General features: G+C 50.5%; 2 protein-coding genes and 1 long non-coding RNA gene across 4 annotated transcripts in view; 2 read left to right on the top strand and 1 right to left on the bottom strand.

Moving 5' to 3' along the window:
• Nucleotides 1-2,128: 2,128 nt before the first annotated feature.
• On the bottom strand, nucleotides 2,129-20,214 carry ARRDC5 (arrestin domain containing 5). Of its 2 annotated transcripts, XM_055546825.1 has the most exons (4): nucleotides 20,081-20,214; nucleotides 15,161-15,635; nucleotides 13,362-13,570; nucleotides 2,129-2,665 (listed from the first exon to the last, which is right to left on the bottom strand). In XM_055546825.1, exons 2-4 carry the CDS (start codon nucleotides 15,486-15,488, stop codon nucleotides 2,129-2,131), a joined length of 1,074 nt encoding a protein of 357 aa, XP_055402800.1. In that variant the 5' UTR covers nucleotides 15,489-15,635; nucleotides 20,081-20,214. The 2 variants fall into 2 exon arrangements, 1 of the variants encoding a protein (XP_055402800.1); XR_008702461.1 differs by lacking the exons at nucleotides 2,129-2,665; nucleotides 20,081-20,214 and adding an exon at nucleotides 8,085-8,710 and having other exon boundaries at nucleotides 13,362-13,512; nucleotides 15,161-15,286.
• Nucleotides 12,557-16,165, top strand: LOC129627186 (uncharacterized). The gene is made up of 3 exons (XR_008702469.1): nucleotides 12,557-12,617; nucleotides 13,434-13,519; nucleotides 16,079-16,165. It is a non-coding gene; the product is annotated as an uncharacterized LOC129627186 (long non-coding RNA).
• Nucleotides 19,394-27,779, top strand: part of UHRF1 (ubiquitin like with PHD and ring finger domains 1) — a 33,208-nt gene continuing 24,822 nt past the window's right edge. The window contains exons 1-2 of the mRNA XM_055546813.1: nucleotides 19,394-19,526; nucleotides 20,190-20,356. Coding sequence (XP_055402788.1) covers nucleotides 20,204-20,356 — 153 coding nt within the window. The 5' untranslated portion in view covers nucleotides 19,394-19,526; nucleotides 20,190-20,203. The remainder of the gene's footprint in view (nucleotides 19,527-20,189; nucleotides 20,357-27,779) is intronic.

Raw genomic sequence — 27,779 nt, 5'->3', positions numbered from 1 at the left:
TTATCCAATGCAAAGGGTAGATCACATACCCAAATCAGCAGGGTAGATCAGTAGATCACATCCCCATCCTGACCCAGCAGTGACCGCCCCCCCCAAGGGAGCCAGGAACGCCACTCAAGCTCTTTTGGAGACTGCTTTTACAGTGCCTCAAGGGACTTCCCTAGTAGTCCAGTGGCTAAGACTCCACGCTCCCAATGCAGGGGTTCCGGGTTCAGTCCCTAGTCGGGGAACTAGATCCTACACGCTGTAAATTAAGAGTTCACATGCTGCAACTGGGACCTGGAGCAGCCAAACAAGTAAATTTTTTTTTTAAAGTATATGAAAGTGAGAGCTCTCTCCCATGAAAAAAATTTGCAAAGACAAAATCAGAAAAGAACGAAATCTGTGCATTCTATCTGCACTGCCGCTCCTCAAAAGAGTTAGATCTAAAACAGCATCTCCGAATGAGTTGCCGCAGGCCAGCCATTCAAGTGTCTAAGCCTCCTGTCTGCTGACCGAGGGCCTGAGGCAAGGGTGGGGCAGGTGTGGATATTTCCTAGCCTGTGGGCACTCGGAGAGAAATATTTCAGAGTCCTTAGCCCAGAAGAAGCAGTCTGGCCCATTCCTTCATTCCTGACTGCGCGGGACCTGGCCTGTGCTTTGGGGACCTGACAGAGCAGTGCTTGTGCTCAGTCGCTAAGTCATCTCTGACTCTTTGCGAGCCCATGGACTGCAGCCCGGCAGGCTCCTCTGTCCATGGGATTTCCCAGGCAAGAATACTGGAGTGGGTGACCATTTTCTCCTCCAAGGGCATCTTCCTGACCCAGGGATCAAACCTGACTCTTACGTCTCTGGAGGGTTCTTTACCACTAGCGCCATCAGATGTTTAAAGATTTTCATGGCCTGATTTGTGTGCGGTGTCTTTTAGTGGCTTGGGGAATCCCATCCCAGATGAAATTCAGGATGCTCAGTTAAATTGGCATCTCAGATACACGATGAGTGATTCATGAATGATTTTTAAAAAGCATCAGGAGACCCCAAATATGGTGGGGAATATACTTATGCTAAAACAATTATTCTTCTGAAATCCAAGTTCAATTAACCCAGGTGTCCTGGATTTTTATTCTTGGGAAGAACAGAGTGTGAGGGACCAGGTTAGGAGTCTCGAGACCCAGGTGCAGGTGGCCCACGTGAAGGATGGGAGCCAGGTGGAGGCAGAGGGGAGAGAAATAGGGGGTCCCGGGGGCAGGTTGGAGAAGTGCCTCTGTGGTTTGGTGATGGATGCGATATGGGTGGATGAACCTAGAAGACGTGGGCTTTTACCCTGAGTGATGTGGGGGAGCCCCAGGGGAGCAGCTGCGAGGACAGAAGGGATGTGATATGGGTAAGAGGCACACAGACCCAACCTGCGGACTCAGCAACCATCTGTCCCCAGGCATGGCCCCAGCCCGGGTCTCTGTCCCTTGGCACTGCTGACGTTTCGAGCCGGGTCATACACTATGGGCTTCCGTGGTGGCTCAGATGGTAAAGAATCTGCCTGCAAACCTGGGGAGACCCAGGTTTGATCCCTGGGTTGGGAAGATCCTCTGGAGAAGGGAAAGGCAATCCATTCCAGTATTCTTACCTGGAAGATTCCATGGGCAGAGGAGCCTGGCGGGCTACAGTTCATGGGATTGCAAAGAGTTGGACACGACTGAGTGACTGCACACATCCTTCATGGGGGGCTGTCCTGGGCACTGTGGAGCAGCATCCCTGGCCCCCACCCAATGGATGCCAGGAGCACACGCTGCTCCTTCCTGTCGGGACAACCAATACAACCCGACTTTGCCAATATCCTCTGGAGGGCAGAGTCACTCCCAGTGGGGGATCCCTCATCTAGGTAGTGTAAGAGTAAGCAAGGAGGTGGGCCTGGGGTGCTAACCGGGGCAAGTCCTGGAAGGTTTTGTCAGGCTGGAAGGCTTTGGCCTCTCCTGTCATTTACAGATCTTTCTTGGGATGGGAGAAGCGGATGCCTGCACGGCTGGAGCTTGGTGAGGTTTGGGTCACATGCTGCCCACAGGCAGACTCATCCAAAGGCCATTTGTGCGAGGTGAAGGAAAGATCTACCTTAGAGTCTGATAAAACTTTTAATATTTAGACGTTTGGGCATTTAATTCTGTCGATCTGGGCTCACGGGTAATGCCGCCCTGGTCCGGCAGCCCTCAGTGGTCTGGTTTGAGTCCACGGGGTTGCTGGTGATAATGATGGGCACCTTGGCCTTGACGCTGGTCAGGGTCCAGGGCAGGTGGACGGTGCTGACCAGCTCGTACTGGGTGTTCATGATCTCGCTGTCCTGTGAGCCGCTACCGCTCACGGACAGCACGGGTGGGAGGTGGAAAGTGCTGACGATCTTGGTGGTGTTGAAGGCCGTGATGTGGGTGTTGGCCTCCTGCCTGAGCAGCTCACTGCTATCCACCCTGGAGCGGCGCTCCGCGTTTGGCGTGAAGCCCTCGTAGTGCACGTGGGCATAGAGGGCGAAGATGACCGTCTTAATGCACTTGCTGGTCTGGTTGTTGATTTCAGTGGTGAAAATGACCCTCTCCCCCGGCGTGAAGGTATTCTTTTCCATCTGGATCTGCAGGCAGATGGTGCCCTGGCTGCAGCAGTTGTAAGACACCTTCTTCTCAGCCTCCACGAACAGAGGGTTCTAGAAGTGGGAGCGGGGAGGGATAACTGTGAGGAATTGAGGCCACAAGGTCTGTTTGCTCACTTAACAGTCCACCTGGTCTTGAGTCTTTGGGACTCTCCAAAGCCCTTTGAACCCTCCTTCATTGATGGTGGAAATGTTAACTGGTGCAGCCACTATGGGAAAACAGTATGGAGGTTCCTCAGAAAACTAAAAATAGAATATGAACTAGCAATCCCACTCCTGGGACTATACTGGGACAAAACTCTAATTCAGAAAGATACATGTGCCTCTACGTTCATAGTAATACTGTTTACAACAGCCAAGACATGGAAACAACCTAAATGTCCATGGATGGATGAATGGACAAAGAAGATGTGGAACATATACACAGTGGAATATTACTCAGCCACAAAAAAGGATGAAATAAAGGCCATTTGCAGCGACAAGCATGCAATTAGAGATTACCATACTAGGTAAAGCAAGTCAGAAAGAGGAAGACAAATACCAAGTGATGTCACTTATATGTGGAGTCTAAAATACAGCACAAGTGAACCTATCTACAAAGCAGAAAGAGACTCATAGATTCAGAAAACAGACTGTGGCTGCCAAGCAGGAGGGGGAGGAGTGGATTGGGAGTTTGAGGTTGGTAGATAAAAGCTATTAAATTTAGAGTGGATAAACAACAAGGTCCTAATGAATAGAATGGGCAATATATTCAATATCCTGTGATAAACCATAATGGAAAAGAATATTTAAACAAAGAATGTATGTATGTGTATGGACTTCCCTGGTGGCTCAGTGGTAAAGAATTCCCCTGCCGATGGAGGAGATGGGGTTTTGATCCCTGGGTCAGGAAGGTCCCCTGGAGAAGGAAATGTCAACCCACTCCAGTATCATTGCCAGGGAAACAGTCCATGGGGTAGCAAAGAGATGGACACGACCTAATGACTAAACAACAACAGTATGTGTGTATAACTGAGTCACTTTGCTGTACAGCGGAAATTGGTACACAGTTGTAAATCAACTATACTATACTTCAATTTAGAAAAATAAACTATCAAAGCCCTTTTCCATTCTGAGTGTCAATGTCCTTGTCTGTAACATAAACCTAAGAAATTCATAAGACCTTGGTTTTATCTCTACATCCATAACTCACTTGCTGTGTGACCTTGAACCAGTGCCTTGACTTCTCTGAACCCTAGTTTTCTGGAAGACAGGGAATGTCTTATAGTCAATACCCAAGACCTAGGGCTTACTCAAGTAGTTCAGACTTAAGGAAAAAATATTATGGGCTCTGTATCATGAAAACTGTAGAACTGAAATTATGTAACATGTTTAAATAAAAACTTCAAAATGCTGTCTATATCAACTGGTTAGCTGCTGGATTGCAAATAAATTCATATATACATTATATTTAATGTGTGGCTTGAGTAACATTTTACTCTTTTTTAGGGCTTCCCTGGTGGCTCAGATGGTAAAGAATCCACCTACAAGAGACCCATGTTCAATCCTTGGGTTGGGAAGATCCCATGGAGGAGGAAACGGCAACTCACTCCAGTACTCTTGCCTGGAGAATTCTATGGACAGAGGAGCCTGGTGGGCTACAGTTCATGGGGTCGAAAAGAGTGGAACATGACTGAGCAGATGAACACTTGGGGTAACACTTTACTTTTTATGAGTGGATACTACTTAAAAAGATTTGAGGGAATTCCCTGGCAGTCCAATGGCTAGGACTCAGGACTTTTACTGCCAGGGCCCAGGTTCCATCCCTGGTCAGGGAACTAAGATCTTGCAAGCTTTGCAGTGTAACAAAAATTTTTTTTAATTAAAAATAAGTAAAATTAAAAAGATCTGATGCGATGTGGGGTGTGCTTACAATGAATTACTCTCCAGTTTTGCTGGCTTCCTGTGTCTTCTTCTAGACGAAATGGATACTTTTACAAATATGTGTGTATGCATGTGTGTTTGTGTGTCTGTGTGGCATTTGTTATTCTCATGCAGATGTTTGCATTGTTTAGAAATACATTTATTTGTGGTTGAATTATACAGTAGTGTTTTACATATTTGAATGCTTTGTATAAATTAATCCTCATATGTTTTCCAGCAACTTGCCTTCCTAGCCTAACATTCTGTGTTTTGAAAGGCATTCACGTTGGTGGCTGTCATTCTGATTCATTCATTTTCACAACGGCAATGAAGTATGTTGAAAAATAGCTTATTCACCCATCCCCCCTCCACGATGGACATTTATATTGTTGTTATGTCTTTGATATCATAAAAGAGCTAGAAGGAGCATGGTGAAGACACGTCTTGGGCTTACATACCAGGAAGAGTTGCTCTGTGCTGTGCTTAGTTGCTCACTCGTGTTCGACTCTTGGCAACCCCTTGGACTGCAGCCTGGAAGGCTCCTCTGTCCGTGGGATTCTCCAGGCAGGAATACTGGAGTGGGTCGCCATGCCCTCCTCAAGGGGATCTTCCAAAACCAGGGATCAAACTCAGATCTTCCACATTGCAGGTGGATTCTTTACCGTCTGAGCCACCAGGGAAGCCCAAGAATACTTGAGAAGGTAGCCTATCCCTTCTCCAGGGAATCTCCCTGGCCCAGGAGTTGAGATGATATACAGATGGCCAATAGGCACAGGAAAGAATGCTCAATGCTGCTGATCATCAGAGAAATGCAAATCACAGTCACAGTCAGATAGCACTTCACACCCGTCAGAATGGCCACCATCAAAAAGTCTACAAATAGCAGACATTGATGGGGATGTGGAGAAAAGGAGCCCTTGTACATTGTTGGTGGGAATGTAAATCGGTGCAGCCACTATAGAGAACAGTATGGAGGTTCCTCAAAAAACTAACAACAGAGCTACCAGATGATCCACTCCTGGGTATATATCCAGAGAAAACAAAAACTCCCCTGGTGGTACAACGGTTGAGATTCTATGCTTTCACTGCAGGGGATGTGGGTTCGATCCCTGGCCAGGGAACTACGGTCTTACACAGCGCATGGTGCAGCTGAAAAAAATGTTGATTGGACCCTCTGAATTGATTTTTTGTTATTTCTAGTCTACTTACGCTATGCTATCGTTTTGTTTTATATAAAACAAAAATGTTGTAAGCCATCAAATTAATTTTTTTCTGCTGCATTCTATCCTATTTTACTTATTTAATACTATTATTTTCCGTCCCACACATTGATTTTATAAAAACAAAGTTTGTTGCAACCCAGAAAATTTTATATTTTCCTGCCTCTTCTATTCTGTTCTTTCATTTTAAAAAATAAATGGCAGCCCAACAAATGGATTTTTTCTGATATTTTCTATTCTACTTATTTTATTCTCTGTATTGTTTTCTTTTTTAATTTTTTTTAATTAGAGGACAACTGCTTTACAATATTGTGATGGTTTTTGCCATACATCAACATGAATCGGCATTAGCTGTACATATGTCCCCCTTCTCTTGAACTCTGGTTCCACCTCCTTCCCCCTCTCACCCCTCTGGGTTGTCACAGAGCCCTGACTTTGGGTTCCCTGCCTCATACATTAAACCTCACAATGGCTATCTATTTTCCTTATGGTAATGTATTTTGGAAGAGGGTGTTTGCTATGACCAGTGCGTTCTCTTGGCAAAATCTATTAGCCTTTGCCCTGCGCAAGAGTCGGACACGACTGAGTGACTGAACTGAACTGAACTGAACTGAATGTATTTTGTGAGTTGCAAACGTTGTTAATATAAAATAGGAAAATAGTATCCTTTAGTACTGTTTTCAGAAAACAACATTTGCAACCTACAAAGTTGATATTTTTTAAAAAACATTTTTTTATTTTGGGCTTGCCTGCATTTTCATTTTGTAGAAATATGCCTTGCAACTTGCTAAATGGATTTCATACCACACTAAAAGATCATGACCGAAGGACCGTGTTCTAGATCCAATACCCTTTGTCTCAGAGACCTCAGGCTGACCCCTGACCTCTTCAGCCTCACCTCCTGCCCTCTGCCTCTGGCCCCTGCCTATCTTCAGACTTCCCATGCTTTTTCTCCTCTTGGAAGGCTAATTGCAGGCCATTTCATTCTAAGCTCCTCCAGTCTTATTCGAAAATTCGTTGCATGCGTTAGGACCCTGCAGGTGTGAAAGGACTGGCTGCCCTAACTCAAGACCAAGCCAGCAGTTCTGTCCTGGTCCTGAAGGAGGTGCCAAGAGACATCAGTGGTGGCCAAGGGGAGATTCCCATGCCAGGCCAAGTGGGGTGGCCCAAGAGCCCAATATTCCAAGAATGTTAGGTTACAAACTCAACATTGATTTTCTGTACCTGGGAGTTTTTCCCTATCTCCCTCTTTTTTTGGCATATGTGAAACTTTGGGAGGATTCTTTCATTCAAGCAGTATGATTTTATCAACTTGGTGCCAAGTTCAAGGAAAACCCACAGCAGTGAAGACCAGTCCAGTCCCTACTCTGATTGGAAAGATAGATATAAACATGGCACACTTTTTTTTTTTAATGGTACATTTTTTAAGTTCTTTTTTTTTTTTTAATGTGGACCATTTTTAGAGGTTATTGAATTTGTTACAGTATCTCTTCTGTTTTATGTTTTTTTTTTTTTTTTCCTGGCTGCAAGACATGTGGGATTTTAGCTTCCCGACCAGGGATCGAACCTGCACCCCCTGCTTTGGAAGGCGAAGTCTCAACCGCCAGACCGCCAGGGAAGTCCTTTAACGGTAGGTTTCTGATTAAGATAAGTTATGAGGCTATGGCAAGGGGCTAAGGTAAAGGGAGACTCCCTCAGACTTGGTTAGGAGAGAGATGTCTTGGGGACAAGTGCTGTACTCAACGGGACTGCTTGTTGCAAGACAATGGGTCATGTCTTTCAAAATTCTAAAGGTACACAGGGTGTAGAAAAATTGAAACCCTTGTACATGGCTGGTGGGAATGTAAAATGAAGCGGCCACTGTGGAAAAGAGTCTGATTGCTCCTCAAAAGGTAAGATGTAGAATTACCATCTGCCCCAGCAATTCCACTCCTAGATGGCTACCTGAGAGAAATGAAAATACATCCACGTAAACATGTGGACACCTATGTTAGCAGCAGCATGGTCCCTAATAGCCAAGACATGGAAACAACCCAATGTCCATCAAGTGATGAAGAGATATATAAAAGGTGGTCCATCCATGCCACAGAAAGATGATTCACCCTTAAAAAGGAAGAAAGCACTGACACACACACTACAATGTGGATGAACTTTAAAAAGAAATTTAAAAAAAATTTTTTTTTCAGCTGTACCCCATGGCAGGTGGGACTTTAGTTCCCTGACCAGGGATTGAATCCCTACCCCCTGCATTGGAAGGTGGAATCCTAACCACTGGACCCCCAGGGAAGTCCCTGGATGAACCTTGAAAACACTATGTTCAAATAAGCCAGACACAAAAAGGCCACAGAGTGTCTGATTCCATTTATTAAAACAGGAAGTGTCCAGAACAGACAAATCCCCGGAGACAGAGAATGAATGTAGTGGTGGCTGAGGGAGGGGAAAGGGAGGTTTGAGGGGAACAGGTAAGGGATGCAAGACTTCTTTGGTTGTTGTTCAGTCCCTCAGTTGTGTCTGACTCTTTGCAACGCCATAGACTGCTGCACACCAGGCTTCCCTGTCCTTCACTATCTTCCAGATCTTGCTCAAACTCATGTCCATTGAGTCGGTGATGCCATCCAACCATCTCAGCCTCTATCGACCCCTTCTCCTCCTGCCTTCAATCTTTTCCAGCATCAGGGTCTTTTCCAAAGAGTCAGCTCTTCGCATCAGGTGGCCCAAGTATTGGAGCTTCAGCTTCAACATCAGTCCTTCCAATGAATATTCAGGGTTGGTTTCCTTTAGGATTGACTGGTTTGATCTCCTTGCTGTCCAAGAGACTCTCGAGTCTTCTGCAGCACCACAGTTTGAAAGCATCGGTTCTTCAGCGCTCAGCCTTCTTCTTTATGGCGGGGGAGGGGAGGCATTAAAGTGTTCTAACACGGACAGCGGTGATGGCTGTACAATTCTGTGAATGCATGAAAAGCCATGGATTTGGACACTTTAAAGGGAAGAAAAATAAGGTATGTGAATTGTATCAAGATGTTAAAAAAAAAAAGTGGAAGGAGAAAATTTTTGCTTCCCTCCCCCCCTGCCCCCCCCCCCCCCCCCCCCCCCCCCCCCGCCCCGTGGCCTCCCCTCCCAGGAGGCAGCCAGCAGCCGTCTGTTGCCAGTTTCTCTGGTCTCTGGAAAGAGACAGTTTGTTACACCTGCAAGGAAGTTCTGTGCATTTCTTATTTTTACCACCAACGGTGCAGGTTAGACACGCTGTTCTGAACTTTGCTTTATGTGTCCAGCCCAGTAAGGAGGAGGTGCTGATACCGAGAGCTGCCTCATTCTTTTGTCTCTGGCTGTGTCTTGCTCTCTCTCTCTCTCTGCTCTATCTATAGAGTTGACCTTTGACAGTGAACTGTTACTTTAATTCCCTTTGCAACAAACATTTAAGTGGTTACCAGTTGCTGGCCTCCCAGGCAACGCATGGAAAGGTCCTATCACACAAATGAAATGACACTGGTAGGAGAATTTTCTAGAAGGGAAATGAAATGGCTGGGGCAAAGTGCGTGTTCCTTTTCGTCTGGATAGATATGGCTAAATTGCCTTCTGTGGGGGTTGTGGCAGTTCGTCCGGCCATCATCGAAGCAGGTGACTGAAGATGTAGTTTCCGAGAAGGATCTAAAGGAGGAAGGGGAGGGGTTGGAAGGTCCTATCGCAGGGTTTGGGGCAGCGGGCACACAACATGCAAAGGACCTGGGGCAGGAAGGTGTTGGAGGAACAGCGAGGAGGCCCGCGTGGCTGGAGCAGAGTAAGAGGGGGAGAGAGGGAGGACGGGGAGGGCTGGGAGGGGACGGGGCAGGTCGTGCAGGGCCTTGTGAGCCAGGGGGAGGTCATGGGCTCTTACTCCGAGGGAGGTGGGAGCCCTGGAAGACAGAGGAGGGTCATCACCTGATTCCTTTCAGCTGGTCTGAGAAGGACAGACTGTGGGGGTCAGGTCTCTGCCCCTGCTTGGACCAGAGTAGTAGTAGCCTCTGCCCTGGTCCACCAGCTCCTGCCCTCACCCTGCCCTCTCCAATCCAATTAAAACAGTAAGAAATGCAAAAAAAGCAAAATGGCTGTCTGGGAGAGGCCTTACAAATAGCTGTGAAAAGAAGAGAAGCGAAAAGCAAAGGAGAAAAGGAATGATATAAGCATCTGAATGTGGAGTTCCAAAGAATAGCAAGAAGAGATAAGAAAGCCTTCCTCAGCGATCAGTGCAAAGAAATAGAGGAAAACGACAGAATGGGAAAGACTAGAGATCTCTTCAAGAAAATTAGAGACACCAAGGGAACATTTCATGCAAAGATGGGCTCGATAAAGCACAGAAATGGTATGGACCTAACAGAGGGAGAAGATATTAAGAAGAGGTGGCAAGAATACACAGAAGAACTGTACAAAAAAGATCTTCATGACCAAGATAATCACGATGGTGTGATCACTGACCTAGAGCCAGACATCCTGGAATGTGAAGTCAAGTGGGCCTTAGAAAGCATCACTACGAACAAAGCTAGTGGAGGTGATGGAATTCCAGTGGAGCTATTCCAAATCCTGAAAGATGATGCTGTGAAAGTGCTGCACTCAATATGCCAGCAAATTTGGAAAACTCAGCAGTGGCCGCAGGACTGGAAAAGGTCAGTTTCCATTCCAATCCCAAAGAAAGGCAATGCCAAAGAATGCTCAAACTACCCCACAATTGCACTCATCTCACACGCTAGTAAAGTAATGCTCAAAATTCTCAAGCCAGTCTTCAGCAATACGTGAACTGCGAACTTACAGATGTTCAAGCTGGTTTTAGAAAAGGCAGAGGAACCAGAGATCAAATTGCCAACATCCGCTGGATCATGAAAAAAGCAAGAGAGTTCCAGAAAAACATCTATTTCTGCTTTATTGACTATGCCAAAGCCTTTGACTGTGTGGATCACAATAAGCTGTGGAAAATTCTGAAAGAGATGGGACTACCAGACCACCTGACCTGCCTCTTGAGAAACCTATATGCAGGTCAGGAAGCAACAGTTAGAACTGGACATGGAACAACAGGCTGGTTCCAAATAGGAAAAGGAGGACGTCAAGGCTGTATATTGTCACCCTGCTTATTTAACTTATATGCAGAGTACATCATGAGAAACGCTGGGCTGGAAGAAGCACAAGCTGGAATCAAGATTGCTGGAAGGAATATCAATAACCTCAGATATGCAGATGATACCACTCTTATGGCAGAAAGTGAAGAGGAACTAAAAAGCCTCTCAATGAAAGTGAAAGTGGAGAGTGAAAAAGTTGGCTTAAAGCTCAACATTCAGAAAACGAAGATCATGGCATCTGGTCCCATCACTTCATGGCAAATAGATGGGGAAACAGTGTCAGACTTTATTTTTGTGGGCTCCAAAATCACTGTAAATGGTGATTGCAGCCATGAAATTAAAAGACGCTTACTCCTTGGAAGGAAAGTTATGACCAACCTAGATAGCATATTAAAAGCAGAGACATTACTTTGCCAACAAAGGTCCATCATAGTCAAGGCTGTGGTTTTTCCAGTGGTCATGTATGGATGTGAGAGTTGGACTGTGAAGAAGGCTGAGCGCCAAAGAATTGATGCTTTTGAACTGTGGTGTTGGAGAAGACTCTTGACAGTCCCTTGGACTGCAAGGAGATCCACCCAGTCCATTCTGAAGGAGATCAGCCCTGGGATTTCTTTGGAAGGAATGATGCTAAAGCTGAAACTCCAGTACTTTGGCCACCTCATGCGAAGAGTTGACTCATTGGAAAAGACCCTGATGCTGGGAGGGATTGGGGGCAGGAGGAGAAGGGGACGACAGAGAATGAGATGGCTGGATGGCATCACTGACTCGATGGACATGAGTTTGAGTGAACTCCGGGAGTTGGTGATGGACAGGGAGGCCTGGTGTGCTGCAATTCATGGGGTCGCAAAGAGTCGGACACGACTGAGCGACTGAACTGAACTTAGTTGAAAAAACACAATATTTTCATAGTCTCAAAATGTATCTGCAATAACTCCCTTTGTTGCTGTAGTAGCGATTTGAGCTCTTCCCACGCACCAGGAGTCCTCTATGTGTACTCATCGTGCTGGGTGCTTCATGACCCTCATGATCAAGGAAAGTGTTGTTTTCATTATACCCATCATACAGATCAGGATAATCGAGGTTCTAGGAGGTGCTGTTAATTGCCCAAGAGCATTTGCTAATGAAGCATCCAGCAGCAGAGACCTCAATCCAGTTCTGGCCCCACACCAGCATTTTGCTTCAATTTCTCTTTTGTGCACCCTGCACTCTAGATTAGCTCTCAAGGGAGGGCCAGAGTCTGGTCAAGGTCACCCAGAAAGCAGGTGGCCAAACTGGCCTTGAGCTCAGATCTGCTCACCTCTGATCCACCCCTCTAAGCATCTATCTGCCCTGGAATCCTCCTCCTCTGAGGTTGGCCAGGGTAGAGATGATTCCCTACTACACAGGTAAGCCTACACCTGGGACTTCTCTGGTGGGCCAGTGGTTAAGAATCTGTGCTTCCAATGCAGGGGGCTGGGGTTCAATCCCTGGTTGGGGAACTAAGATCCCACTAAGATACCTCAAGTTCAGAAAAAAACAAAACATAAAACAGAAACAATATTATAACAAATTCAATAAAGAATTTTTAAATGGTCTACATAAAAAAAAAATCTTAAAAATAAAAGGACCGATGGGGCATAAATATTTTGAGGCTTCCCTGGACACCAGTGCCGAGCACCACTCCAGGCCCTGAAGCTGCAGGAAGTTCACTGACTGCTCCTCCTGAGACCTAGAGGACAGGCACCCTCTCTGTGTCCAAGTGACAGATGAGGAAATAGCACAGAGAGGCCACATCACTTGCAGAGGGTTACACAGCAGGTAGGTGGGGACACTGGGATTTTAACTTAGACCTTGAGAACTAAAATGCTGGCACTCTCAGCCATCATGCTCTGATGACAAAGGAGCCCCCAGGGAGGTGAAGTGACTTTGGCCAACGGAACTCCACCCTCCTTCACTTCTGCCTCTGCACCTGGCCTCCGGAAGCCATACAGAAAACTCCTCCACTCAGGTGACCGATGCTACCAGACCTTTCCTTCCCTGGTTGGAGGGCACCCCTTGCTGTGCTTCTTGGTGGGGAGAGGGTACCATCTTCATTATCCATTCCCAGAAAGTCACTGAGCACCTGGGACACTCAGTCAGGGGGTCAGAGCGGGGCATCTGCTCACTCTTGACCTACCTATCCTGGGGTCAAGGACATTCAGCGGCCAGGTCGTTCTCTGTGAGGGGCACTGTGGGGTGTTGAGCAGCTTCCCTGGTCCCCACCCCCTCGATGGCACTCATCCCCCTCCCCAGTTGCAATAACCACACATGTCATCAGACATCATTGCTCAGTGTCCCCTGCAGCAACAGAATCACCTTGGTTGAGAGCCACTGGCTTAGTTCCTGCCCTGGTTTCTGATTCCCCTTTCTGCAAAACTCCTGAGCTGGAGGAGTGGCCAACACCTTCCCTTCTTTTTCTGGGTTGGGGCCTTCCCTATCTCTTGGCCGCTCCTGCCCCATCCCCTATTTCTGGGGAACTTTGAGGCCAAGCCCTACCCCTGCTCCCCCTTGCTCCCCTCTTACCTGCAATGATTTTTCTGTGTGGAAAATCGAGGAAGTGCCTTGAACCATCAAGTATATTTTCTTCTTGGCTAGAATGTGCTCCCGACCCATGCAGGAGGCCTGCACGAAGTAAAAGATGTTGCCGATTTTGCTGGTGAAGGTGGAAGGGAGCCTGGGAGGTAAGTTGAAATGGAAGTCAAAGGTGTGGCTGCCTGCACTTAACCAATTATCTGAAAGCAAAACACACCAATGCCATCAGAAGGTTCTAGAATCTCACCCCCCTTCTCTTTCTTTATTTTTTTGGCAGTTAGCTTTTTCTGGATCTGGCCCCTCTGTCCCTGAGCTAGCTCTTGAGTTTTAGGGACGAAAAAGCCAAGGCTCATAAATATTAGACCTCAGTTGGGCTGGAGATGGAAGCTCTGGGTGGGTGGTGGTCACCCCAAACTACCCACCGGGACTTGCTCACCCCTGCTCTGGGCCTGGGAAACTGGGGGTCTGGCCTGCAGGTTTGATCACACATTTATTCAACAAACACATCTTGGGGCCCGAGGCAGGCAAATGGCCCTGCCCTGGCAGAGGCTGGCCTTCACTACACAGCATACAGCAGATTGACTGAGTGATGATGGTGGACCAGGGAGGGACTCATACCGCCCTCTCATCTCTGTGACCTCCCTGGTTTATTTTTTCCTACATTTCCCCCAAACCCTCTTATGAGGGTGTCTTCCCAGTCTGACGGCAACCCCAGGGATGCCAGGGACCTTTTCTGTTTCCTTTGCTGCTGCATCCCTGGTACCTGGCATGGTTGTTGTGCACAGTAGGTGCTTAATACTTGTTTGTTTGTGGTGTAAATGAATTGAGGCTGATGCTCCTGAGGGGAAACGATGCTTCCCTTGGAAATGGAGAAGGGTGGTACCCGATGCTGTGGGGGTTGAGGAGCTGAAGAACTGTTTTGGTTGAAAGAAGTAACAGCTATTCAGCACTTACTATATAACCCCTGCTATTCTGAGCCTGAGACATGCCATTAAATCATCAAGTCCTCAAGACAATCTCAGGAGGCAGGACTTCTTTCTGTTCCCGTTTTCCAGGTGGGTTAACTGAGATAGAGAGAGGCGGCCTGATTGTTGAGTATTAAGGTCCAGTGGTATCTGGATGGGTTTCCCTGGTGGCTCAGATGGTAAAGAATCTGCCTGTAATGCGGGAGATCTGGTTTCGATCCCTGGGTCAGGAAGATCCCCTGGAGAAGGGAATGGCTACCCACTCCAGTATTCTTGCCTTGGAAATCCCATGGACAGAGGAGCCTAGTGGGCTAAAGTCCATGGGATCACAAAGAGTTGGACAAGACTGAGCAACTAATGCACAAACAATATCTGGGTATCTGCAAGTCAGGGACCCCTTCCATCACTAGATCTGAGCTCCATAGTCTTTTGGTGACCTTCCCCAGCTACCCTATCTAAAATTTTTTTTTAAAAATCTGAAATGAAACTTTGTTCAACCAAGCATTTGCCAAGCGTTCTGATTGACCATGGACTACCCGGAAACACTCATTTTGGAAAGGACCTATAGTTCCCTGGCAGCCCAGGCTCCCTGAAGTCTGTCCAGACTTTAGATCTGAATCTGGCAGAGCTGGGGGCTCATCAGTGCTTCCCTCGAGGATCTCTCCTAATCCTCTCCCTCCTTTCTCTTTTCCTGTGATCACAGGAGCCAGGCCTCTGCCCATTTCTCATATCTCTGGGGGTTTGTTGATTGACTGACAGATGTGTTTATCTTCCAGACCCTCGTTTCCTATTCTAGCTAACGTTGGCAGTCATACCGGTCCTTACCCTCCACTGGGAATGTCTTTGTCTTGTGCACGTAGTCAGCCTTGTTGTTGCAAATAACTTCTCGGCTATAATCGCGGGACGCCCCAGTTTCTTCATTCCACTCCACGTAACCTCTTCCCACGAGCTCCACCTTCACGATGGGGTCCACCAGAGTGCTGTTCAGAGTTAGGACCACCTGTCCTTCGATGATGCAGCCGGCCAGGTAGACTGCATCCTTGGGCAGCACTAATTCGATCGACTTCACCACAGACATGGGGGGTTGGGGTGACGGAGAAACATCCTTTCCCCTCCCCCATGTCACAGAGATCCTCGGCCGCAGTGAGGTCATCTGTCTGTGACATCAGCCAGCCAGGGTTCCGGGAAGGGGTTCCTAGTGGCCAGGATTGGTGGGGGCAAGGTTGTTGGGGGTGGGTGGCAGTTTGGGAATCCCAAATGCCTCACTGGTTGATGAAATGGTAGCTTGACTTCTTTTTTTCTAGGAAATAACAAACAAACAAGAAAACCACAAGATAGTAATATTCCTGGCAGACAGGGAGCACCTGTCATCTTGCCAGATGTCTGGGGCCTGGGTGGGAAGAATTCTCCCAGGCTCTCTGGTGAGACATGCATCATAAGCTTCATTTACAGATGGAGAGGAGATGAGCCCAGGGGTATCTTCTGCCCCATCGAATGGCCCCCAGATGTGGCTTGTGCACCCTCCTCAGGGTTCACACATGGATGCTGGGTCCTATGCAGATAATCATTTTCACTTTTTTTTTTTTTGGCTACACCATGCAGCTTGTGGGATCTTAGTTACCTGACCAGGGATTGAACCTGTGACCTCAGCAGTGACAGTGTGGAGTCTTAACCACTGGACTGCCAGGAAAGTCCCAATCATTTTCTCTTTAATAGCTCTCTATTTCTATTAATGTGTATTAGAAGGAAGATGATAGCGACAGCTAGGACATGGGATTTGCTGTGTCTTGGAGATGCTCAGAATGCTGTGGGCTCCACGTGATCATGGATACCATCACAAAGCACCATCTCCCTGCACAACTGATGGCTGTCTTTCCTCCTGCTTCTCCACCGCACAAGAAGTCCCTATAGGGTGGGACTTGGTTTGCTGGACCCAGGGCCTGGTGCAGACAAGGGAGGGCAATTAAAGTCTGTTCAATGACTTAATGATTGTCAAGTGCATATCATTTTGCAAAAGGGAAACTGAAGCCATTTGCACCCTCACGGTGCCTGATCTGCACGTGGGCTGGTGCCTAAGTAGGAGGGACAGCAAAACAGAAGAAGTTTTAGGAAGTGTCTGTTCTCCAGGCTCTGGCAGGCCTCATGACTATGTCATATCTTGCTGTATTTGATGTGATGTCTTTTGCGGACATCAACATTTTGCTTTTCCAACTGGTTGGTAAGCTTCTTTTAAAGATGCTTGGCATAGTTTCTTGTTCATGGTTGTTAATTAACCCAAGCAACCCCTCTGACTTTCTTGAAATGAGTAGAGAGATTGGGTGGGGCCTCTCATCACCACTGCTCAAGGTCTTTTCTGCAGGGAAAACCAGACACCTCTTTCTGTGTTGCTTAACTTCAGATATCCAAGGAGGCTGGACTGTGTGCCCTGCACCAAATGTACACAAGGAATATAGGGTCTATTTCCTTTTCAGCCATGCTGAATTTTGACAATAGCAGGCACAAAGAGAGGCTATGCACTTGCCAGGAATGGGCTGGGTTCTGTCAGAGATGTTGTCAGTATGGAAGACCTCATCTGCCACACAAGGTTGGGGAGGCCTGGCTACCTGCTCACATCTGCAACATGGTTGCCACGTAGCTGAAGGCTTAGTTCCGATAAACGCGATCAGTTGTGTTGGTGAAGTCCTGAAGGTGAGGGAAAATTAATAGGAGCATCTCGACTTTGTGATTGGAGTGTATTCCTATGGCTGCTGTAACAAATGTCCACAAATTCCATGCTTTCAAACAAGACAACTGAGTTCTCTTACAGTTCTGGAGGTCCGAAGCGTGAAATGCAGCTAAAGTCAAGGTGTTGAATTCTAGGAAAGAATTTGTCCCTTGTCGTTTCCAGTTTCTAGAGGTTTCCCATATCCTGCGCCTTTTGCTTTCATCATTCCATCCTCTATTTCCATTCTCACTTCTCTGACTTGATCCTCTCGCCACTCTTTTTCATTTACTAGGACCCTCATGATGACACTAGGCCAGCCCAGATAATCTGGGATAATCTCCCCATCTGACAATCTTTAGTTTAATCCCATCTGCCAAGTCCCTTTTGCCACGGAAGATATGATATTCACAGACCCCAGGGATTAAGATGTGGACATCTTTGGGGGCCATTCATCTGTCTACCGCTGGGAGAAATAAAAGCAGAAACACCAGAGCCAAGATAGAAGGAACTCGATGTGTGGCCAGAGAAACCGTGTGAAGACACACATTGGAGCTCATCTGTTTCCAGCTCACAGCCCTCCCACTCTATCCACTGCTCTCCAGAGAAAGACCAAAGTCCTCCTGGTGGCCTGTGAGGTCTTACATGACACCCCTGTGACCTCATCCGCTCCCGCCTGCCCTCCCTTTCACTGCATCTGCCCGGCTCTCTGTCCATCTCTAAGCCTTTTCCGGCCTCTGCATTTGTTCTTTCCGCCTCCATCCCTCTGTCCTCGGTTTCTCATCTCAGATCTCAGCTCAAATGTCATCTGCCCAGAGAGGCCCACCTCTCCACCTCAACCAGAGTGCCTCCTCTCCCCGCCCTCCCACATGGCTGCTGGTCACTCTCCAGCTCTTGTCCTGTCTTCATGGCACGTGTGGTATCTGAAATGATTTGCTTTATTGATTCATTTCTTGCTGGTCTCCCCAGATAAGAATTTAACCTCTCGGAGACCACCAACAGGGTGGGCCTTGCCCACTTTTGGGCCTCCAGCTCTGAACACCCTGTTCAGGCATTTTGTAGGTGCCCAGAATGGGTCACTGTGTGCCCGCCAGGACTGGTCAGAGCAGAGCAGGCAGGGCGGAGGGGGGAGGGCAGCCCTGCCCGCCTGGACAGCCAGGAGAAGGCGGGAAAACGAGGCGGGAAAAACCAGCAAACAAGCCCTGCGGGTGGGTAGGGTGGGGAGCGCTGGAGGGCCGTGGCGCAAGGAAACCGAGCTGGGGCCATAAGGCCCGTCATCGGAGTGCAGGAGGTCTCCTGGGGGGATACCCCCAAATTCTCCTGCATAATTTAGACACTGATTCCGGTCTTCCTGCCCAATTGGTCAGTGAATGCCTGGTAAGAGGGGCTGAAGGAACGGACTTAGGAGGTCAGGGGTGTCTACCCTGGGGGTGATCCTTAGGTCTCATGGAGAGCACCCATGATGAGGGGGCCCAGGTCCCGCCACCGGCCCCGTTGCACGCTGGGCGAGCCCAGCAGAGCGCGCAGGGCTGGGCGGGGCCGTGGCCCGCTGGGCAGAGGTGGGGGGGTGGACAGAGGCGGGGGCGCCCCCCACCCCCTTTCTAGCTTCCCGCCACTGAGGCGGCCAATCACCAGGCAGGCGCCCGCCCCCGGCGCGGCCTCCTGTGGCCCCGCAACTCCCAAACGCCAAGTTTTCGCGGGAAAAAAATCAGAGCAGCTGGCAGCGCAGCGGGCAGTGGTGGCCGTCCGGGCGCTCGGGATCGCACGCACGTCTGCGCAGGGTCCTGGCCACACACGCGGCTCCTCTGCCATCCTCAGAAGGGCCAGCGCGCAAGCAGGCGAGTGGATCGTGAGCGGTCAGGCCGTTTGGGGTGCCAGCCCGGGCCAGGGCGCGGACGGGGGGAGGCTGGCCGGACTCGGCGCACCGGGCGCCTTGACTTTGCAAAACTTTCCGGGACGCTCTGCCAGCACGGGAGTACATTTCCCCCGCGCCAGGGCTACCCTACACGCGGTCTCCGACTTTGCCCCCCACCCTGCCGGCCCTTAGAAGTCGCCCCGGAAGCCCAGGCTCTGGCAGGGGCGAGCGGAACATCCCAGGCGCCCCGCGGGGGTCGCGCCGCCTCGGTGGGGGAGGGCCCGGTGAGCCGCGGGGGAGGATGTCAGGCTCCGCGCCTGCGCGCGGGGCGCCCCGCGATTCAATTGTCGCGCCCGAGCCCGATTTCGCGCGCCCTTAGTTCCCCGGGCGCGTCTGGGCCAATGAGGAGCGAGCGGGGCGGGGCGGCAGACCGCGGTGGAGCCAATCAGTGAGGAGGCTCAAGTGAAGGGGGCGGGACCTGGCGCGCGGGCCCTTTGGCTGTCCCGGCGGTGGGGGTGGGCGTGGGCTTGCTGGCGTGGCCCGCGCGGGCGAGCGAGAGAACAAGAGGGGCTACGGGGCCGTGCGTCTGGGTCCGGGAAACGCAGGCTGGAGCTCCGGGCGGCCGTGGGGCAGAAGTGAGTAGCGCTGCCCGCGCGGGGGTGGCCGGGACGGGGCGGCCGGTTGCCATGGCCACAGCGGGGCCCGCCGCGTCGCGCAAGCGCGCGCGCGCGGGGGTGGGGTGCGGTGGGGGTCCGCGGGCACCCGGAGTCCCGAGCTCCCCGGTCTCGAGTGGGTTCCTTCCCCTTCGGTCCTACTTAGTTGAGTTCCCTGGGACTTCGTAAGTTCCAACCCGAGCGGGACTTTTGGGTTTCCCTCTCGCGTCAGTGTTCATCCAGGGAATGAATGAATGAATGAATGAATGAATGAATGAACAAACTCGGCCCGTTTGACTGTGTGCCCCTTTTCCTCTGAATCCTGGTGTTTTTTTTTCCCCCCTGTGAAAGGCAGGGTTCGTTGACTGAGTGAGTAGCCCAAGGTGCCTTTTACTCTCCCCTAATTTCCCGTCCCTCCTTAATCCTCCACCAGTGCGACTCATTAATGCATTATCTCTTAATTCAGGGCCTGGGGCCTGGGCCAGCTGTGGCACGCTATAGGGAGTAAGGGGCTGGGAGGGCATTCCAAGAGTTACCTGGTGTCCACAGTCTGGACAATAGCAAGGATGACCCGAACATGGCACGGCCATGGTGGTGGTATTGACGGCAGAACTGACCAGGGGTCTCGCTCCCTTATCCTCGCAGCACCAGCAGGCACCATGTGGATCCAGGTTCGCACCATGGATGGGAAGGTGGCCCACACGGTGGACTCCTTGTCCAGGCTGACCAAGGTGGAGGAGCTGAGAAAGAAGATCCAGGAGCTATTCCACGTGGAGCCAGGCCTGCAGAGGCTTTTCTACCGGGGCAAGCAGGTAAACTCGCTCTGCAGGCTGCCCGCCTGCCTGCCCACCACCTTTGTTCTTGCCTTATCCAGGCAGGGCACACACACTCTCTCCCCCCCCCCCCCCCCCGCCCCCACCTCGTCCGGTCTGCTTCTCCACAGAAACCTCCAGTGCCTGAGCGAGGAACAAAGGCTCGACTCCTAGACTGACACTCCAGGCGGGCAGCCGGGCACTCGAATCTGTTGCGTTTGGAGGTCTTTTAAATTCCCAGCCCTCCCCTTTGTGGACGCTCCCTTCAAAATAATTTAGAAAAAAGAGGTTGGAGGTGGCCGTTGCAAGGAAGAGCCTAGAATCAATACTCAGACACCGGGAAGGAAGAGACCAGATTTTTCTTTGAAACACACACCAAAGGTCTACGGTCGGTCAGCACCTTACTATTTTCCGACCCCCATGGGGTTTTCTAGAAATTGGGATCAGCTTATTCAGAGTCAGAGACGGTGCTTGTTAATCAGGAATTTCCGCCACTCCTGGGCCTCCTCTCTGGCGGAGGCGGTGGGGCTGCCCCTGAACGGGGTTTGTGCTTTGCGCGGGCTCAGCTGGCCCTGTTTCCTTTCTTCGAGATTTCCCACCACAGCTCCTGTAGCCCTTGAAAATGCCCCCTACCCATTGGCTTTATCAGCTGCCCACTTTGGAGACGCTTTCTCCAGTGACACCCCTGGGAGTTTTCATTCTTGTTGGTGTCTTCAGAGGGGACAGTAGGCCAGGCTGTATTGGGGTGTCGCTGAGTGGGAGAAGATGGTCCCACGGTAAGTGTCCTTCCTGTCTGCTGGGGCCACCCTGGAAGGCGAGTGGCCTGTAGGGACCTCGGCGACCTCGGTATAGAGACTACCCAGGATTAAAAGTGTTCCTTTGGGCTCTGACTTTGTTGTTGTCAGGTCTTAAACTGGGTGCTGCCGCCATCTGCTGTCTAAATTGAAAAATAGATGCTGTCCGCCTGGCCAGGAGTTTTTTTTTTTTTTTTAGGGGCTGGGAGGATCCTGCCTGCCTCCTGGAAATGAGACCTGATGATTAATTTCTTGGGCTCAAGGCGCCCTCTGAGACCTCTCGCCTCCTTCCTGTGGGAGATATGAGGAATTGAATGTCTTAACAATCTGAGTTAACGCGCCCCGCCTGGGGAAGGGAAGCTGGGGAACTCACTCACTGTGGTCACGCGCGCTGTGCGGCTGGAGAAGAGGCAGGGCTGGGAGTGGCGCTCCCCTGGGATGCAGTCTGGGGAGCGGAGCCTCTTTCCTGCCTCCTCCAACAGAGGCTCATTTTGGGGGACGTCCATACTGATTTCAGTTTGCCCCCCAGTCTTTGTGTTCAGCAAAAGGTCCTTCTGAATTTCTGAAGACATCCCATGGGCACGGGCCATACAGTTCGTGGCATCACGCAAAGGCAGATTGGATTGAATCCTTACATTCAAGGCAGTGACTATTTCTGAATGCCTGCTGTGGGCTTGGGCGCCATGCACTTTAATTTTTACATTCAAAAACATGCAGAGAAGTCGAAAGAGCTATGAACGCCTGAACACCTACCCGTGGCTTTTGTCACCGACATCACGCAGCTGTCTCTGCCTTTATCCGTCCACCAGCCCATCTTATTTTGGGAGATGCATTGCAGAGAAAGTTCCAGTTCACGTCACCAGTAGACCCTCCAGCTGGCCAGTCCTTAACTAGAGTACAGTGTGTGTTTGTAGCTCCTGTTTCTTCTGAGAACATTTGCATACAGTGAGAAACACATCCCAAGCAGATGGTTTGGCCTGTTGACAAATGCGTACATTGGTGTAACCAAACCCCTCTCTTCCTGCATGGGCAACATGGCAGCTGATCCACATCAAAGTCTTGGTATTACCTGTGTGAGTTATAAAGGCTGATGATAAGCAGCGTGCCTTTAATCCTTAGGTTTGTCTGTCTGTCTTCTCACAGTGCAGGTTCTGAAGATCTCAGAGGGTTCCTTGTTCCTGAGTAACCTCCTCTAACCGCTGTTCATCCCCTTCCCCATGCTCAACTGGGCCAATGCGTAGTCAGTTCTGTCTTCCGGGTGAGGAAGCCAGGCCTCAGCGTGATGCAATTTCCCCAAGGTTGCGCGACCAGGAAGTGGCCCAGCCTCAGGGAGGTGTGGACAGTGCCAGGCGAGTGGGGCACCAAGGCACCTTGAAGCAAGTCAGGTCTGCAAACAGACCGGGCTAATCACCGTAGGAGGCCGTGCAGCCTCCAGCGGGTGCGAAAGAGCTGTTGTTTTTATAGAACGTTCTAGAGAGTGTTCGAGAGTCCTTCCCTCCCCCCCTTTTTTTAAAGAAACAGGGCATCGCATGCAGTCCCAGGTCTGCGGTAAGGTCACTCGAGCCAATAAAGCAGAACCAAGCAGAGTCTGTCTTCAGGATATGGGAGGGTCCCGTGGCGAGCTAGCTTAGGCTGAATAGGTTGGCGGTTATGTCGTTTGATTGGCGGAAATGCAGGGAGCTGGATGGGGGAAGGGACCCCGGGCGGCTGGCCCAGCCTGGGCAGGGGTGAGAGGCGTCTGGTGCTTCTTTCTTTGTCTTTTTTTTTGGCTGCCCAGAAAAATCACAATAGCTGTCATTCGTGGTGCTGGTAACGGTGCTCAGGCGCAATGCTTGGGCCTAATCGTCGCAAGTGCCCCGCCAGTTTTTCTGGCCGGGAACAGTCTGTGCTTTGCAGTCAGATGGGGCTAATTGTGGGCCCACCACGTGTACTTGGTGGGATTCAGTGAGGTCACGGATGTGCGGTGGGGGCTGAGCTTCCCTCCTGGTTCACATAAAGGGGCGATAAATCATTTAGTGCAGGGCCTCCCCTTGGGCACTGCATGTCAGGGCCTGATCATCCTCCTTGGGGGATTCATCCCCCAGCAGTATGGGGTGTGGAGCAGCATCTTGGTCCCGCTCACTTGATGCCAGGAGCACCCCCTTCCCCGCCCCAGTCATAAGGTCCATAGGGTCCCCAGACATTGCCAAGTGCCCCCTGGAGGCAAAGTTGCTCCCAGCTGAGAAGAGAACAAATTAATTAGTCAGTGATTTACGTAGGAGAGCTGTCCGAAGGATCAGGTGAAATGTCATCCTGGGAGTGGCCTTCCGAGGGTCACTCATGTCGCAGTGCCCCACCAGATGGCCTTGTCCTGCTGGGCCTTCTTTGAAGGTCTGCCCCTTTTCCCAAAGGACAGAGTCATGCTGTAAATTGGACAGCCCCTTGCTGAGACCTGTCCTTCTGGCTGCAGGAGGGAGGGTCCCTTCCTTCCTTCTCCCCCAAACACCCTCCCCACAGCTGGAGACACGCCCTTTAGGTCGGGGGTTAGCAAACTCTGTTAAGGACCCAGTGGAAACCATTTGTGGCTGGGCAGTCTGTCCACTCACCTCTGCCATTGAAAGCCAGGAATAGATCCAGAGCCCAAAGGCGTGGGCATGTCCTGATTTGAGGCCTGGTAGATTAGTGGGAACTGTCCTGCTGGCTGAGGTGTGGCAGTTACATGCAGGCTTCCTCCCGGGGTGGCAGATCTGGGTTGTACTGTGAGACGTGCTGGACTGAGTACCCAGGGCGCCGTGGGTGTTGCAGGTGTCCCTCCAGGGCACGGGTGTCACACTGTTTGGACTCAGCACCGCTTCCACCCCTCAAAGCGAAGGAGGACCCCAGAGAGCATTGTGGACGTGCATCACGTCTATCATTTTTTGCCCTATTAGAATTCGGAAGTGGAGAAAAATTTGTTGTTGTTCAGTTGCTCAGACATGTCCAACCCTGCGACCCCATGAAGCAAGAGAAAACACAGATGTATGTTTCTTTAGGCATTGGAATGGTGGCGTCAGCCCACACCACACAGGCTCCATGCCCCTGCAAGGTCATGGGGCTGGCCGGTGACATCACAGTGTCATGACAGGGTAGGTAGCCTGGGCCTCACAGACCCCCGAAGTGGAAATGCCACTCTAGGGCATGACCTGGGCTGTGGCCAGGGTGGTGGGGTCAGAGGGCAGAGTTCACTTGCCAGGACTGTTTGGTGGACAGGCTGGGTCATGCCTGTACACCCACCTCTCCCCCCAGAGCGGGAAGCATGTCACTCTGCCACGGCCTGAATCATACCTTTTCTTCCTTCTCCCATCTCTGTCTGTCCATCTGTCTGTCTGGCCTGAACCCCACATTGCTGGGGAGACCTGGAGTCTTAGACGGGACTGTGGGGGCTGGGAGGGACTACAGCCGCAGGAAGGGTCTTTATAGAGGCTCCTGGCCTCTTCCTGCCGGAGGTCCCTCTTGACCAGAGGTTCACACGCCCTGGTCTGGTTTATGACCTCTCCACCTCTCCCTAATCCAGGAGAACCACCCCTTGCCAGACCCAGGGTCATTTATTTCCTGTGCTCTGAGCAGTACTCACACCTCAAAAGTGTCCCCCCAATGCCCCAGGGGGACAGAAAGTGGGCGGCTCTGAATCTAGGCTTCTGGGAGGAAGCTCCGTGGTCAGATGGTCTCTGTGTTTATTTCATTTACTGCCATGTGCATGCCCAGAATTCCCCAAGTCCAGGAAGCTTCTGGTTTAAAAGAGGGATGTGATCTAAACGCCGCCGGCATCTTGGCCTTTACACCTGAATGTGCCCCAAACCACGTGTCTTGTGTTTTACTAGGGGCAGTTTAAATCCCTGGTGGCTCAGTGGTAAAGAACCCACCTACAATGCAGGAGACCTGGGTTTGATCCCTGGGTCAGGAAGATCCCCTGGAGAAGGAAATAGCAACCCATTCCGCTGTTCTTACCTCGGAAATCCCGTGGACAGAGGAGCCTGGCGGGCTGCAGTCCATGGGGTTGCACACAGTTGGACACAACTGAGCGACTACGCTACCACCCCAGGCAGCTTAAGGGATTTTCACCTGCAATTCTGGTTGTACAGGATTCTAACTGCATGTTTAATTTTTAACATAAGAATCTGCAACCTCAGATCCAGCTTGCCATTCAGTTTGAATAGCTTTCGTTTTTTGAATTTTCTAAAAAATTATTTTATTCCAGTATAGTTGATTTTCAGTGTCGTTACAACGTTGTGTTGAAATGTCAGTCATTCAGTCCTGTCCAACTCTTTGCGACCCCACGAACTGCAGCCCACCAGACTCCTCTGTCCATGGAATTTTTCCAGGAAAAAATAATCGGAGTGGGTGGCCATTTCCTTCAGGGGATTTTCCTAACCCAGGGATTAAACCTGAGCCTCCTGCATTGCAGGCAGAGTCTTGACCATCTGAGCCACCAGGGATTTAAACTGCATGTGTTAATTTCACCTTTTTTTTTTTTTCCACTTATTGCAGCATGGCATATGGGATCTTAGTTCCTCTACCAGGAACTGAACCCATGCTCTCTGCGTTGGAAGCTTGGCGTCTTAACCACAGGACAGGCAGGGAAGTCCCTTGTATGGCTTTTATCAATGCTGTTAGCCTCCGTTGGAGTTTTAGGATCTTAGAAGAAACCCCGGGCTTGGCATGTCCATATCCTCACTGGGTCCAGCCCCCCTCCCTGCTGTGTGCAACTTGAGGCTAGCAGGGTCGGGGAGGGGGGCATCCGACACACGCCCTTTCGTCATAGCAAGTGGTTGTGCAAGCTCCTTCCTGCCCACTGCGGGGCCCGTCTGGAACCTTCCAGAAGTGGTCCTCTGAAGCTGTCAGACCAGTCTGCATTCCATCCTGGAGGTGGAGCCCCAGGCTAGCATGGCCCAGCGTGCAGCCTCCTCAGTGCCCAGCCCTCCTGATTGCACCTTTGCCTGCTGCACTCTTGCACCAGGAGGGGCGTGTGTGTGTGTGTGTGTGTGTGTGTGTGTGTGTCTGTGTGTCTGTGTGTGTCTGCGTCTGTGTGTGCAGGCCCCTCCCGTCCATCTAGCTTCCTGACCCATCACAGATGGCCCCATCAATATTCCTCCTGCTGCCTTTAGCTACAGCCCTCAGCCAGGTCCTGATCTTCCCCCCTACCCGCTTGTCCTGCGCACCCCCAGCTGCCTTTCTGCTCCCGCTCCCAGCTCTGCCACCCTGGCTCCCCCTGGGCCTCCATCCTGGTGCTCCTGGTAAAACAGAAGTCCGACCACATGCCCCCTACTGGTCCTGAGTCTCCACTGCCTCTCCCCTATCCTGGTTCTTCAGTTTATTAGTTCTCATCCTCTGAAACCACCCTTGCTTCCCCTGATGTGTGTGGAAACGCCTCTACTCTCCTGCATTTAGCTGTCATGCACAGCTGTGTCCTGTGTCTTTGTAGGAATGAGCCGCTGCTTGGCTGCCCTGAGCATGGTAAGCACCAGGCTACCTGTCTCTAGCATAGTGGTTCTTCCTGGGGGCTGTTTGGCCCTGTTGGGGCTCTGGGCAGTGTCTGGAGACATCAGTTGTCACAACTGGGGGGTTCCTGACATCAAGCTGGGGCAGCAGGGATTCTGCTCCACCTCCCCACAAAGAGAATGATCAGGGTCGGGGTGCTTACTGTCCGCAGTGCTGAGGGGAGTCTGCCTAACTGTGCAGGTGCTGGGCACCAGGTGCCTGCCTCTTGTCGTCATCCTTTTTAATGACATTTTAATGACATTCTGCTGGTTTCCTTGTCATAATGGTGCTGGGGACACTTATTTCTCCACCATTTTTTTTTTAAACTGATAAACTTTAGTTTTTAGAGCAGTTTTAGGTTCATAGATTTAAGAGGAAGATACAGAAATTTCTCATATACCCTGTGCCCCCACCCCCCCACCTGTCTCCTGCCAGACAGTGCATTTGGTATAACTGAGAAACCTATGTTGACTTTCTCATTTTGGCCTTGCCATGTGGTTTGGGGACCTTAGTTCACCGACCAGGAATTGAACCTGTGCCCCCTGTAGTGAAAATGCAGAGTCTTAACCAGTGGACTGCCAGGGACATCCCTTCTCTCCTTTTTAGGGATGAGTAACATCCGAGCGTGAGGATGGCCTCAGTGTGGTGTTGGTCTGTCCGTCAGTGTGTGGACCCTGGGCTGTGACATCGCGTGTGTGTCCCTTCTCCCTGCTGTCGCCCCGTGTAGGAGGGCTGGCGCTGTCTCACTCTCTGATCCCCTGTGGCAGCCAGGCAGGGCAAGGCACATCGGAGGCTCTTGCTGGGCTTTGGGTGAGCAGGCAGCATGGGCCTGGCTATGCAGGGTGGGCTTTGGCGGGGGGGCCCCCTGGTGTCCTCTGCAGCAAGTGTGTTCACATGTGCCTTTCTGGGGGAGAGGGGTTCTCAGCCATTCTGTTCTCAGGTTTGTGATGAATAAGGATTAACAACCACTACCTGGAACGTGCCCTCCCCATGACCCCGGGTGCAGTTTGCATATTAATGGCAATCAGCCCTTTGAACCAGCAGCTTCCGGTTAAAAATTGGGAAGGAGGGAAAGTTGACTTTTGCGTGTTCTTCCTTTTCTTTGTTTTTTTAAAAAATTTATTTGTTTTGGC

Source organism: Bubalus kerabau, chromosome 1, assembly GCF_029407905.1.
Source record: "Bubalus kerabau isolate K-KA32 ecotype Philippines breed swamp buffalo chromosome 1, PCC_UOA_SB_1v2, whole genome shotgun sequence".
NCBI classification, from domain to species: Eukaryota; Metazoa; Chordata; class Mammalia; order Artiodactyla; family Bovidae; genus Bubalus; species Bubalus kerabau.
The sequence above is the reverse complement of the archived record's forward strand: the minus strand, read 5'-3'. Positions and strand labels throughout refer to the sequence as shown.